This window comes from Anas platyrhynchos, chromosome 26, assembly GCF_047663525.1.
Source record: "Anas platyrhynchos isolate ZD024472 breed Pekin duck chromosome 26, IASCAAS_PekinDuck_T2T, whole genome shotgun sequence".
Classification (NCBI taxonomy): Eukaryota; Metazoa; Chordata; class Aves; order Anseriformes; family Anatidae; genus Anas; species Anas platyrhynchos.
The window spans coordinates 5,133,598-5,146,069 of NC_092612.1; the positions used below are offsets into that span (position 1 = coordinate 5,133,598).

At 58.4% G+C, this 12,472-nt stretch overlaps 2 protein-coding genes across 2 annotated transcripts; both read left to right on the top strand.

Annotated features, from left to right (window-relative positions):
• The first annotated feature begins 5,832 nt into the window (after positions 1-5,832).
• Positions 5,833-7,200, top strand: LOC139999486 (uncharacterized). Its single transcript, XM_072027868.1, has 4 exons — positions 5,833-6,195; positions 6,340-6,477; positions 6,662-6,838; positions 7,012-7,200. Exons 1-4 carry the CDS (start codon positions 6,085-6,087, stop codon positions 7,198-7,200), a joined length of 615 nt encoding a protein of 204 aa, XP_071883969.1. The 5' UTR covers positions 5,833-6,084.
• Positions 7,201-9,274: 2,074 nt separating this feature from the next.
• On the top strand, positions 9,275-12,291 carry LOC113842161 (uncharacterized). The gene is made up of 9 exons (XM_072027869.1): positions 9,275-9,407; positions 9,682-9,756; positions 9,912-9,971; positions 10,227-10,286; positions 10,728-10,865; positions 11,006-11,107; positions 11,531-11,593; positions 11,773-11,920; positions 12,039-12,291. The coding sequence occupies exons 1-9, from the start codon at positions 9,302-9,304 to the stop codon at positions 12,289-12,291; spliced, it is 1,005 nt and encodes a 334-aa protein (XP_071883970.1). The 5' UTR covers positions 9,275-9,301.
• The last annotated feature ends 181 nt before the right edge of the window (positions 12,292-12,472 follow it).

The following is a 12,472-nucleotide window of genomic DNA, read 5'->3' on the forward strand; positions in this document are numbered from 1 at the left end:
TGTAAAGCAATTCCGTGTTTCTCTTAGATAAACATTATTTTACCTAAAGTTACTTAGTAATGCACCAGGAATTTATTCAAAATAGTATATTGCTTTTTGTGTGTACTAATATTTCTAACTAATTTAAAATTTATGTACTTCCTTGCAGTAAACTTAGGTTTTGTCTTCTAATCTTTTCTAAATGAAACATATTTGGTAAGGTGTCACTCTCAGCTCTGTTTCCAAGCAAGTGTTGGAAATAGGTGGAGAATTCATTCAAAATTTTAGTAAACTGCACCAATTTTGTGATTCTGGAGATGAATGAGGTTAACATTATTTAAGAGAGAACATGGTGAAAGCAGTATTGGACCATTTGCATGGAATTGCTGAAGTGCCTAAATTCTCCATACAGATAAGAATGTTTGAAATTGAATGGTTTTCACACATGCCAAATAGTGTATGCATGACTTCCCTGCTTAAATGCTTTATGCTTCCTGAAATTTGGTGACTTGTTGCCTCTTCAGGTGTAGGTAGAATATGTGTTGTTCTAAGACATTAGAAAACAAGAAGAGAAATTATTTTTGTGCCCTTATTTCCTTTGTTGGGGAAAGGGGCATAGGCCAGTAAGATTCTGAACAACTGAAATGTTAAAGCTTGTGGGCGTTGCAAAAAAATGACTACATATATAAGTCTTTGCAACTGTTTGGAGCTGCTTTTATGAAAATGGTAATATACAATGAGAAGTAGTCCATGGAAACTAGTGCCTAGAACAAAAAGCCAATGTATTTTTTCTTTATTATATAATGTTCAATTATATGTGCCCGATAGCCATCCTGTGCAAAGAACATATCAAGAGCTTTAAACAAAATCTGATTATAGTTATATTCAAAGCTATTAGAATTGATTTCAGAAAAGCTCTCCATAACATTTACAGAGCCATTTGCAATTCTGGCTATAGCGGTGGGGGGGGGAGGGGACAAAGAGATTGTGGTCTCCTAGAGTACACAAACCTTTACAAAATCTTTTCTTACTCTTTGCTCCTATGAATCTCTGTGGTCAGTAATTCTGAGAAATTCCTTTGTTACCATTAAGATGGCCAATCCTTTCAGTTCTCTGAAGTACACTTGTCTAAAGCTAAACCCGTAAGTATAGACTATGTTAGAGGGAGGACTGCCATTTGTCTGGAAAATAGGAATTAAACCTGTGTTATCCTCATTGCGTTCTGTTAGGGTTTCTAGAAAAGATAGAAACTGCAAACAATTCAGCTTGATTTCCATATCTGTGTGGACATACAACAGGTCAGGTGCTTGGTAATTCCTTATTTTGTAGCTCAACCGTGCATACGAGAGAAACTGACTTCTTACCAAGAGACACAAATGCATGATGTATCTAACTTCAAAACTGCTCACTCAGAATTAATTTGCTGTTTGCTAAGAAATGTGCAGATGCATATGGAGTTCTTTGTCTTTCTTTTTTCCTTTCAGTGCCATGAGCACTAGGTTAATTGAGGTGCTGGGTACTATCATTTAAATGTTAAAATTGCATTGTGGTTATCTTCTTCAACAAAGATATGTGCCTTGATGTAATAAACTTGGCATGATATTTAATTGTTTGTAATAAGTGTGGTAAAATCACGGTCATTCATATTTTACAAAATCACAGAATCATCTAGGTTGGAAGAGGACTCCAGTATCACCTATTCCAACCTCTGACCTAACACTAACAAGTCCTCCACTAAACCATATCACTAAGCTCTACATCTAAACGTCATTTAAAGATTTGTTACAGAAAATGTCCAGTGCCGATCCATTAAAAAAAAAAAAGTAATAAAAAGGTGTGCTTGTATATATATGTATTTAATAGTGGAATTTTAATTTGCAAGTGTAATTATGCAAATACCCAAAATATATTTGAAGGCTTTAAACTTATGCTGGCTTCGTATTTTTATAGCAAACTTTAATCTGAAAATAGACACAGCTCACAGCCTGTTAATAAAAATATATCTTCATCAGTATTAATTTATCTTCAATCCATCCATGATTCTTTTTAATTTTATTGTCCACTTCCCATCCCACAGTTAGAAAGACATAGTCTAGAAATGAAAAATTGAAAACAAGTGGTCTGGAAATTAAAAGTTGTGCTTAGATTGATCATAGCAACTATTAAAGAAGTTTCCTATTATTGTTTTTAAGACGTTCATGAAAATTTTAACTTCCATGTTTAAGGTTTCCATGATTTGTCTACTGTAGCATGCAGTAGGCAAGCAAGCATATTGTCCTTATCATTCTGCTTTCTCCTGAATAGGCAGAAGGCACAGTACAAAAACATACCTGGTACAAAAGGCTTGACAAGCAGAGATAAAACAAGGCACTTACAAAGTTATAAGTTGAGAAAAGTGGTATTGCAGTAAACTGACTGCGCCACCTGATCCTCCTGTGCACATCGGATTACTTGCAAACTAGCTGGATGCAGACGTTCTGTGTCTGAAGAAACAGATTGTTCTACCATTTTCTGAATTTGTATTGACCATGTCTTTCATCTTCATTTTATGACGAGATCAGTTGACTGGACTTAAAAAGGTCTAGGAGCTAATGATTTACCTTGAAGGCTTTCCATCATAGCTGTTTTTTTCCTGGTGGCTACAGCCTGTTGCCTTTTTTTTTTTTTTTTTTTTTACTGCTCATAGTGAATTGAGCGTCCTGCCCTAGAAGTGAAGAATGGGAGATAGTTAGAGAAAGAATGAAGTGATAAACTGTTCCCTCCTTGTCACATTCATCCTGGTTTCCTAATAAGGGACTTTTTAAAATTGAGCCTTGCGCTACTGTGCATCAGGAAGAGATCTAAGCAACCAACAGGTGACATACATAGAAGTTTGCTGTGGTAAGTGGAAAGTTTAAATTCGTGATTTAAACTTTCTGGCTCAGCTCTGGCCAGCAGCCAGAACCTTTTGGAGCCGGCCAGAGCTAGCTCTGCTCTGACATGAGGCAGCTGCTGGGCTCTGCTCACCCCTGCAGCCAAACCTTTACCATGTGTACCCAGTACACAAAGCTTGGCTGGAATGCTACAGTACAGTTCCAACAATTCATAGAATCACAGAATGGTTTGGATTGGAAGGGCCCTTAAAACCACCTGGTTCCACCCCTTCTGCCATGGGCAGGGACACCTCCCACCAGACCAGGTTGCTCAAAGTCCCATCCAGCCTGGCCTTGGGCACTGCCAGGGATGGGGCACCCACAGCTCCTCTGGGCAGCCTGTGCCACTGCCTCACCACCCTCATAGTGGGTGAAATTTGTTTAATGCACTTCTTCACAGATTTAGTCTTAATTTCTGACTCTGGGATTAAAGCTACAGCTGCCTAGAGGAACCTGCTAAAAATTGATCAAGGGAACTGTCATCATCTTTCTTTTTCTCTTATGAAGTATGTATTTCTGTATGGACACCATTGGCACACAGAGATGAGGTAGTGTGTGAAACACTCCGTAGCCAATAACTTAGGCTCAGGCGAGGATCTCAGTGAAGTAGTAATTTATTCGCGATTGCAATGGCGGGCGCCCCACAAGCAGGAGAGAGCGCATCTACTAGTTCCAAAACACAGTTTATATACCTTTTGATGGCAGGACCCTCCCCTGTTTCCCCACTGAGTGGGTAATCCAGGTTCACAATCTATCTGATGCTTCACAAACAATGCATAGTCTTCAGTTGCCGGCCTGTTAAATTTCAGATTTCTTTTGACATTTTTACTGCTTGAAGTGGTAATGTTTCTTCACTTATCTGACTTGACTTGACACCGTGATTTTCACCTAATTGTCCTAAGGAGACTGGTTGTCTGCATTTTACAAGGTCGCCTGCTAAACTTTCTTATCACTGTAAGCATATCTCAGTACCACATTCCCTCCTTCTAAACAATGTAACTCTGCAAAAACAACATTTCTATTCCCACACCTTCCAGCACAGCGCCGCAGGGCATGACCAACGGCCTCCTGCGCGCCTGCTTCTGCGGGGTCTTCCACCTCCCTGGCCACGAGGACGGGACAGACATGGACACATCTCTCTACGTCAGGGTATGCACGGGCTGGGCTCTGGGGATGCCACTGCTCCGTGTTCGGGCGCCCCGAGCCCTGTCCTCCTCTTTGCAGACCGTGGAAGCCCTGGACAGCCTGCTGCAGGCGCTGGTGAGCAGCGCCGGCGCCTGTGGCCTCCTGGAGCTGCAGAACATCTTGAAGGTGGGGCTGGGCAAAGGCTGGGCTTCAGCAGGACGGGGACACGGCCACCCGCCTGGCCAGCGCAGCGGGGGGACGACGGGAAGGAGCAGTGCCCTGTGCTGCGGGCACACCAGCAGCTTTTCTCCCCCCAGCTCCTGCTGCCCTTCACCCAGCAGCAGCCAGAGGCCGTGGAGGAGAGGGCCATGGCGCGGATCGCCGGGCTGGCCGCCTTCCTCAACACCTGCTCCTAGCCCCAGGTAGGGAGCCCCTGCTGCAGGCAGCCCCGGCGCCCCCGGCCTCGCTCCCCGGCCGCGGCTCTCCCCATCTCCAGGCTTGCGCAGAGCCGGGGCTGGGGCTGGGGCCCTGCCGCCCCGCTCAGCCGTGCTCCCGCGCTGCCTCTCTCCCCAGGTCAGCTCCTGCTTTGCAGGAGCCACAGTGCTGAGGCATCATCACCCCGAGAAGCACCGCTTCACCTTGCTGGGGAGGCTGGTGGGGTACCTCCTCCTGTGCTGCACCTGCGAGAGCGAGGGAAAAAGCCACGAGGCAGCCAAGGCTGTGCGCCACCTCTGCCTCTTTGTCACACAGCAAAGAAGTGAGCGGAGCCGTGTCGGGCCGGGTCCCTCCAGACACGGGCACAGCCAGGCCAGCACCAGGCCGCCTGGGCCCCTCTCCTCAGCAGGAGAGACCCGAGCGAGCGAGCGAGCGAGCCCGGCAGCCTTGCCGCGGGCTGACGAGACGTTCCCCCTGCCCTGAGCGCGAGAGCCCGGGCCCTCCCTGGCCGCGCTGCCCCCGGCTCTGCTCTGGCATGCCCCCTTCCTGCCAGGGAGGCTTGTGCCCTAGCCCCCGGCTGCCACTGCCAGCTCCCCAGGCCCCCCCGCCGACAGACACTGTGTCCGCTTTTCTCCAGGCACAAGGCTGTGCGACCAGGATGCCGAGCAGCCGCAGGGCTGGCAGAGCTGGCGAGCTCGGCTGTCCTTGCGGCTCTCCGAAGACAGCAACAGGATGTTCATGGTGAGAAGCGCCAGCCCCGAGCCCTGAGCCCTGAGCCCCGGAGGAGAGCCCGGCCCTGCGACAGCAGCAAGAGGACCGGCGCTGTCCTCTTGCAAGGACCACCCGCGCATCCTGGCCCTGGCCGTGAGTTCCTCGCTTGCCCGTCTGCGTCTCTGTCGGGCAGGGGCAGGGGCAGGTGCAGGGGCCCCGCTCCCCTCCCCTGGCCCCTGCCAGCCTTCTCCGCACCCTGGGGCACCAGCCTGGGGGGCTGCGTCCTCCTCTGTCCCTCCCTGCCCATGCCTCCGCCTCCGGCTGCTTCCTGCAGGCAGCAAGGCCCCTCAACGAGATCCTCCTGCTGCCTGCCAGCCGGGGGGAGGCGAAGGCCATTTTCCCCCATCTCTTCCTGGCCCTCCTCTTCCAAGTGTCCTTCACCACGGAGCTGAAGCTGCAGGAGGTGCAGGTCTTCTGGGAGAAGCACCAGCAGGACCTGCTCACTCCCGTCAGGTGCCACATCCCCGGCCCCTGCTGCTCAGAGGAGCCCAGGGCTGGGGCTCCCGGCATGACCCGGGCCCTTCTCTGCCTGCAGGTCCACGGTGCAGGCCCTGAAAGCGCTGCTCCGCAGCGTGGGCCTGGGGAGCCAGGTGCTAGCCATCGAGGCGCAGGGCGGCTGGGCCGCGCTTCTCAGCGCCGAGAGCCACCTCTGGGGCGTGCAGGTGGTGGCCAGGTGAGAGCCCCTCGTCGGCACCATCCCAGCCCTGGAGGTGACAGGGGCTTCTCGGAGGAAGTGCTGCCACAGCATGGGTGCCCGTGGCCGCTGGGCTGGTGGCAAAAGAGAGCGCTGCAAAGCCAGGAGAGCTGGGCCCGCCCGGCTCGGGGCTGACGGCGCCTGCTTGCCGTTCTCCCTGCCAGGGAAATGAAGGAGTTGCCCAGGAGCCTGCGCGCCACCATCATCCACCAGCTGGTTGAGCTGCTCCGCACGGAGGCCTCCTCCTGGCAGACGGTGGCCATGGTCATCCTCAGCAAGGTGAGTAGGGGCAGCAGGAGCAGCGAGCCCACGTGGGGCTCTGCACAAGCCCTGCTGCCTCGGGGCCAGGCTTGGCCGTGCCCTGGCATTCCTGCCCTGGCATTCTTGCTGCTGAGCCGGCACTGCGCCCCACGTCCTTTTCAGCTGCTGGAGTGCACAGAGCTTGGCGACGAGCTGGACTGCGTCGTGAGCCTCTTTGCCAGCTACCTGCGGAGCCCGTGCCTGGGCATGCAGAGCCTGGTGCTCAGGGCGATCCTGGGGCTCACCGAGAGGCCAACCACGGTGAGCGGGGGCAGCTGGCAACGCCAAGAGTGCCGCGGCTTGGGCTGGGCTGGCCCCGGGCTCTTGTGGCTTGGCACCTTGCCAGGCAGTGGGGAGGGGAAGGGGTGTTGGGCGGGCTGGGAGAGTGTTTTCGCCCAGGGGGCAGTCATTGCTTTCCCCAAAGGAAGGTGTTTTGTTCACACAGGCGAGGCAAACGCTCGTCCTGCTGCCGAGCATCACGGAGCAGCTGCAGGCTGCAGACAGCGACACCCACACTGTCGCTCTGCCCATGCTCAGCACCATGCTGTGGCTCCTGGAGGGGAGGACGCTCAGCCCCGCGGCTCTGGAGCTGGCCGGCAAGCTCCCAGCCCTCTTTGGCGACGTAAGGCTGCGTCCCCATGGCTGCGTCCCTGGGACAGCCCGCTGGGGGCTCTCCCTGCCCGCTTCCCAGCCCTGGGCGCTGCGAGCCCTTGGGCAGGCTCGTTTTGCAGCGCTTTTGGGGGCTCAGGGACTTTGCCCCCAGTGGGACCCATGTCCCCCTCTCGCCCTCCCCAGGACTCAAGTACGGTGCGGCTTCTCTCTATTCGCCTCTTCCTCGACACGCTGGGCTTTGTGGAGGGCAGCCAAGAGAAGCTGCAGCAGGTGGCACACAGGAGCCTGCTCCCGCTGTCCTTCCACCTGCACGACCAGGACGAGAGCGTGGCCGAGGTGGGCATTTTGCTCCTCGGGGGAGGGCGATGCTGACTGCCCTGCCCTGCCCTGCCTTGGGGGCCCCCGAGCACCAGGGGTGCTGCAGCTGCTGGCAGCGTTAGTCTCCACTGAGGCCCCCTCCCTGCGGAGGGGCTGCGGGGGGGGGAGCAGGGTCTTCTGCCCAGGCTCTGCTGCCATCTCAGCTGTTCTGCAGGCCTCCCGGGAAGCCCTCCTTGGTGTCGCGCGCTTCCTGCGCTGGAGGCAGCTGGCGCACCTGGCCGAGATGCTGCAGAGCTGGAAGATCAGCGAGTGCCTGGTACGCACAGTTCTGCACCCAGGGCCGGGGCCGGGGCCGCCCTGCGCTGAGCCCGCGCCCTTCCCTCTGCAGCTGGCCAGGAGGAGCAGCGCAGCAGAGGAGTACCTGGCCCAGAGCCTGCCCTACCTGCAGAGCCTGCAGGAGCCCCTGCGGCAGGAGGCTGTGAGGTTCACTGGTGAGCCGCGAGCCTGGGGTCCCCCGTCCCTGTGCCTTCGTGCTGCACCCCGGGGAGCTGCCGGGGGCGCTGACAGGCCGTGTGTCCCCAGGGCTCATGGGGAGGCACCTGCTGGATCAGCACCAGAGCAAGAGCCAGGACATCTGCCAAGGTGAGCCAGGGAGGGGGATGGCAGGAGCCTGTCCCCTGCTCCCTCCTGGCTGTGCGGAGAGCTGGGGGCAACATCTGCGGGGGGCCGGGCGCTCTGCGGGTACAGGGCCGTCACCTCGCCTCTCCTTCTCTGTTCTCTCAGTCCTGCGAGGCTTGGCCAACGACCCCTGCGAGTCGGTCTCATCGCTGGCGATTCAGACGGGGCTGATCCTGCAAGCACCAAGGCCACGCTCGCACTTCAGCTTTTGGCAGCTGTGCTCCAGGCTGCAGAAGGCATGGAGGAGGCGACACTCTTCCCCAGCAGGCAGCTGAGCATGCTGGAAAGCTCCTGGCATCTCCTCCTGCCTGCGGCGCAGCCCTGCTCCCCGGGCACGTTGCCTCCACTTCTCCGGCCTTCTGCGTGCCGGGGGCACGCCCGAAGCAGCTCCCGAAGCCCATGAACAACAGGGCTTCAGCCGGCGCCTCTCCAGCAGCGAGCCTGCTCCAAGACCCCCGCTTCGGCCTGGGACACTGCCAGGGATGGCACAGCCGCAGCTCCACTGGGCCACCCGCCCTCAGCGCGGAAAGTGGCCTCCTCTTCCTCCTTGTTGCCATCAGAGCTGGCCAGCAGCATCCTCAGCTACACGCAGGCTGTGCCTCCCCAGCCCCGGGGGCACTGTGCAGCCCTCCCTGGAGCGCAGCTCTGCGCACACGCCCCACGCCTGGGGGCCTCGCTCTTTTGCCCTCTCTCTGGCCTTTCGCGCGGTCTCCCCCATTTTCTTTCCCTTGCCTTCCCTTGCCTTGCCTTGCCTTGCCTTCCCTTCCCTGCCCTGCCCTGCCCTGCCCGTCCCTTCATTTTTTTCCTCCCTCGCCCTTTTCCCTTTAATTAAACTTTTTGTATCTCAAACCACAAGCTCCATGTGTCTGTCGTATTTTCTCCCCCTGCCTCTTGGAGGAGGGGCAGGGAGAGAGCGGCCATGCTGGAACTCGGCTGCCCACCTGAGGAAAACCAGCACCCTGTTGGGACAGCAGGGGCGTGCTGGAGTGCTGCCTTTCTCCACTTCACCATTTTCCCGGAGGAAGGATCTGCCCCCTCTGACTCTGGCCAGCACTGAGCGTCCTTTTGGGTTTCAGACCATGCAGCCCAGAGGCTTTGAGGGACCAAAGAAGCCTTTTAGGATCCAACACCATTTTTCTCTTTCTTTTTTCCTTTTCTGTTTTTATTTGTTTTCTATTTATTTATTTATGTATTTATTTTGAATTGTTCAGACCCAAGGCCTCCAGGACACTGAGGATGCTGCTGGCCAGCTCTGATGGCAACGAGGAGAAGGAGGAGGCCACTTTCCGCGCTGAGGGCGGGTGGCCCAGTGGAGCTGCGGCTGTGGCTGATGCCACGCAGCCCCAACCCATGCATACAGCCCCTGTGCCAGCAGGGTGCGGCCATGAGGTCACAGCGCCGCGCTGTGACGCTGTGTCAGGCCACAGGCACTTCTCTGTGCCGGCCCCAACGGCGGCACTCACGCGGCGGTGGCAGCATGGGGCGGATGTGGGGGGCTGCGGCCCCCACCCGCCTCCTCCTCCTCCTCCTCGTGCTGTGTGCCCGGGATGCCTGGGCTATGCCAAGGCGAGCTCTGGGAGCAGGTGGGCACCAGCGCCGGGGGCAGCGGCAGGGCCGGATGCGGGCGAGTCGCCGGAGGGGCTGGGGGCCGAAGCCTGGGCTGAGCCCCCCCGGGGCCCCTGTGAGCCGAGCCATGCGCCACGCTGCCCCAGCTCCAGCCTTCCCCTCCGTCGGGAGGTCCCTGAGCCCCGCCGCAGCCTCGGGCATCTCGCCCCGTGCCCCGGCCCCTCCGTCACTGCAGGGTGCTCGGGGGCACAGCGGGCAAGGGGAACGTGTCTGCTCTCTGCTTGCTTCCAGGTGACGATGTGCTCGGCAGCGCTTCCCCAGCTCCTCAGCTGGGTCCTGGAGTGGAGCTCCAGGGGCAGCCCAGCGGTAAGTTGTCACCGTCCCCCTGCCTCCAAAGCAGCAGCACTGGACCCCTTCCGAGGGGTCGTCCGCTCCCTGGGGGGGCTTCCCGAGGGCAGACTTGGTTGTAGCACGCAGTGGAAGCCCTCCTCACCTGTCCTGGCCCCCATCTGTGCCCGCAGGCCGTGCTGTTCCAGCTGCGCCGTGGAATCCTGCTCCTGAGACTGGGTGGCACCCCACAGGTACGTGGGCTACGGTGTGGCTCTTGCTTTCCTTGGGGTTTGTTGGTGGCTTTCTGCGCCAGCTGAGCAGTGCTGCAGCCTCTCCCTGGCCAGTGGGCTCTTCTCCACAAGAAGCGGGGACGAGTGTTTTTCTGCCAGCTCGCCCTGCTCCTGGGCCCTGCGCCGTGCCCCGGCCCCTCTGTCAGCCACCGCAGGGCGCTGGGGCAGAAGGAGCTCCCAGCACGCACTGGCAACGGTTTTGCTCTGTGCCTGTAGGTGATTTGTCCGGGACGTCCGAGCATGGTCCTGTCCTCGTGCCCCAGGGCAATCCCCCAAGTAAGTCAGCGGGAGGGAGGAGCGAGCATTGTCCTTGTTTGCTGCCCGCGTGCAATGGACCTTCAGCCTTCCTTGGCCTCAGCCGCGCAGGAGAGCAGAGAGGGAAGGGCTCAGGCTCGGTGACACGCCTGGGGCGCTTTGCCTTGCCAAGCTGTCTTTGCCAGCCGCTCCGCCCCCTGCAGAGCCAGCGGGCACGGTGGGCTTGAGTTTCGAGCCTGGGCTGAGCTCTGGGGAGGCCCTTCTCTGGGCAGCTGCACGCACGCTTCGTTCGTTTTGTCCCGGCACGCTGGCACTGCAGGCCCCTGCTGCCTGTTTGCAAGAGGCTCCTGGGCGGGAGGGAGAGCCCAGGGCCGTGCAGCAATCCCCTGTGGGAGCTGCGCGATGGGAAGAAGCATCCCGCCCTGTTTGGTGGGAGCTGCTCTGTTCTGTGTTTGCTTGCAGGTGTGGCTGTAGGCGACGGCTCTCCAGCTTCCGCGCTGGGTCCTCAAAGAGCAAGGCATCAAGCGAGAAGAGGCCAAAGCTCCCAGAGGACCTCGGCAATCCTGCAGGAAATCCTGCAGGAACTGGAGGGAGCACAGGGTGGGTGTGCTGCACGGGGAAGCCTGAGGGGCTGGCTACAGCCGTGTGCATGCTGAGAAGCATCGCCTGCTGCAGCTAGAAGCATCCTCCTGCTGAGGAGCGGTCGCTCCCAGTGCAACTGTGCCGCTTTCTTGCCGAAGGGGCGGACGGAGAGGCTGTGCAGAAGGAGGCGCTTCCCAGGGGAAACACGCTGCCAGGCTCGGAGGGAGCGCCAGAGGCAGCGCCAGCGACCGTCCCACCAGGTAATTGCCGTCCGGTGGCACGCTTAGCACAGAGCAGGTGCTGCCAAAGGAGCCTGGAAGCGCTCTGCAGGAGGGCTGTGGGCTCTGGCGCGCGGAGCTCAGCGCCAGCAGTGTGCCAGAGATGCTGGCGGGCCTCCGTGCCTGTGGGTGGGGATCGCCTGCCTCCCACCGCAGCCAGTTGCAGCCCGTGACCCGTACCAGAGCGTACCTCCCGCAGCACCTGAGCCCCGCAGCTTGCCCAAGTCCCCAGGGGCCCAAAGCAGCACCGCAGCAGCGAGTGGGACCCCTCCTGTGACCTGCGGCCCAGGGGGCTGCACGGACTCGCAGAGGGAGCCTCTCCATCCGCCCGTCTGTCCGCCCGTCCTTCGGCATCCTCTGTGCCTAAGCCGTGCTGAGGCTTTCCCTTTCTCTCCTTCTTGGCAGTGCTCTCGGAGCCCGGAGAAGCCCGCCACATCGGGGTGTTCCAGTTTTTTCAAGAGAATCCAGGTACTGAGCAGCCCGTAAGCGGGAGCCGCGAGCATGGCGGCGGCGCCTTCTGCTGCAAGCAAGGCAGCTTCTTCCCGGAGAGGCTGGCAGCGGGAGAGCGACCGTCTCAGCACTGCCAGAGCTCCCGCAGGCTGCCCAGCAGTGCGAGGACGCGCTAAGGCCCAGAGCTGTTCCTCCAGGTGCGGCTGGCGAGAGGAGCGCGAGTGCCTCGGCCGGTGCCGCCGTGCGCAAGCACTGCCTCGTGAGCGCGGCGGCAATCGTGGGCTCCCTGCTCTTCAGCACGCTTCTGTGCTGTGGGGTCATCCGGCTGCGCAGGAGAAGACAGCAGTGAGCGGCCGTCTCTCGCCCCAGCTCCCCGTCGGCCGGCTGCCGCTGGCCTTGCAGCACCGCCGGTGAGGTGCTGCGGCGCGGCCGCCGGGTGCTGCCCAGCCTCCTCTCTCCGCAGGCACCTCTCCGCAGCCTCAGAAGCCCGGGCACCGAGACGGGCCCAGCGCCAGCGGCCGCCACCCGGGCCTGGACGAGCGCACCCCAGCCGGCTGCAGCGCGACCGGCCCAGCGCCCTCCAGCCCCCGTGGATACCACCCCCCCGGCCCCCACCACCGTCCCGGCCCTCCTGCCAGGGCTGGGGGCGGCCCCCCCGGCGTGCGGGGCAGCGGGGGGGTGAGGACTGGCAGCCGGCCGGCAGCTTGTCCGAATAAAGCTCTGCACCCGAATCGCCAGTGTCCAGGCTGTGCTTCGCCTCGCGCTAAGTGGCCAGGGGAGGGAGAAGCTACAAGCAACCTGCGGACACCTTTTCCCCTCTCCAGCCTCTTCTGCCGCTTGTCCCCGCTCTCTTGCCCTGCTCCAGCACGCAGGCCCTCCCATGGCATTGCAGGCCTT

Coding starts and splice junctions, on each gene's coding strand:
- LOC139999486 (XM_072027868.1), top strand. CDS start 6,085: ATGAAGGAGTTGCCCAGGAGCCTGCGCGCCACCATCATCCACCAGCTG. Junction 6,196..6,339: donor CCATGGTCATCCTCAGCAAG/GTGAGTAGGGGC, acceptor CGTCCTTTTCAG/CTGCTGGAGTGCACAGAGCT. Junction 6,839..7,011: donor TCCCAGCCCTCTTTGGCGAC/GTAAGGCTGCGT, acceptor CGCCCTCCCCAG/GACTCAAGTACGGTGCGGCT.
- LOC113842161 (XM_072027869.1), top strand. CDS start 9,302: ATGGGGCGGATGTGGGGGGCTGCGGCCCCCACCCGCCTCCTCCTCCTC. Junction 10,287..10,727: donor GCCCCAGGGCAATCCCCCAA/GTAAGTCAGCGG, acceptor GTTTGCTTGCAG/GTGTGGCTGTAGGCGACGGC. Junction 11,108..11,530: donor GCCAGCGACCGTCCCACCAG/GTAATTGCCGTC, acceptor CCTTCTTGGCAG/TGCTCTCGGAGCCCGGAGAA.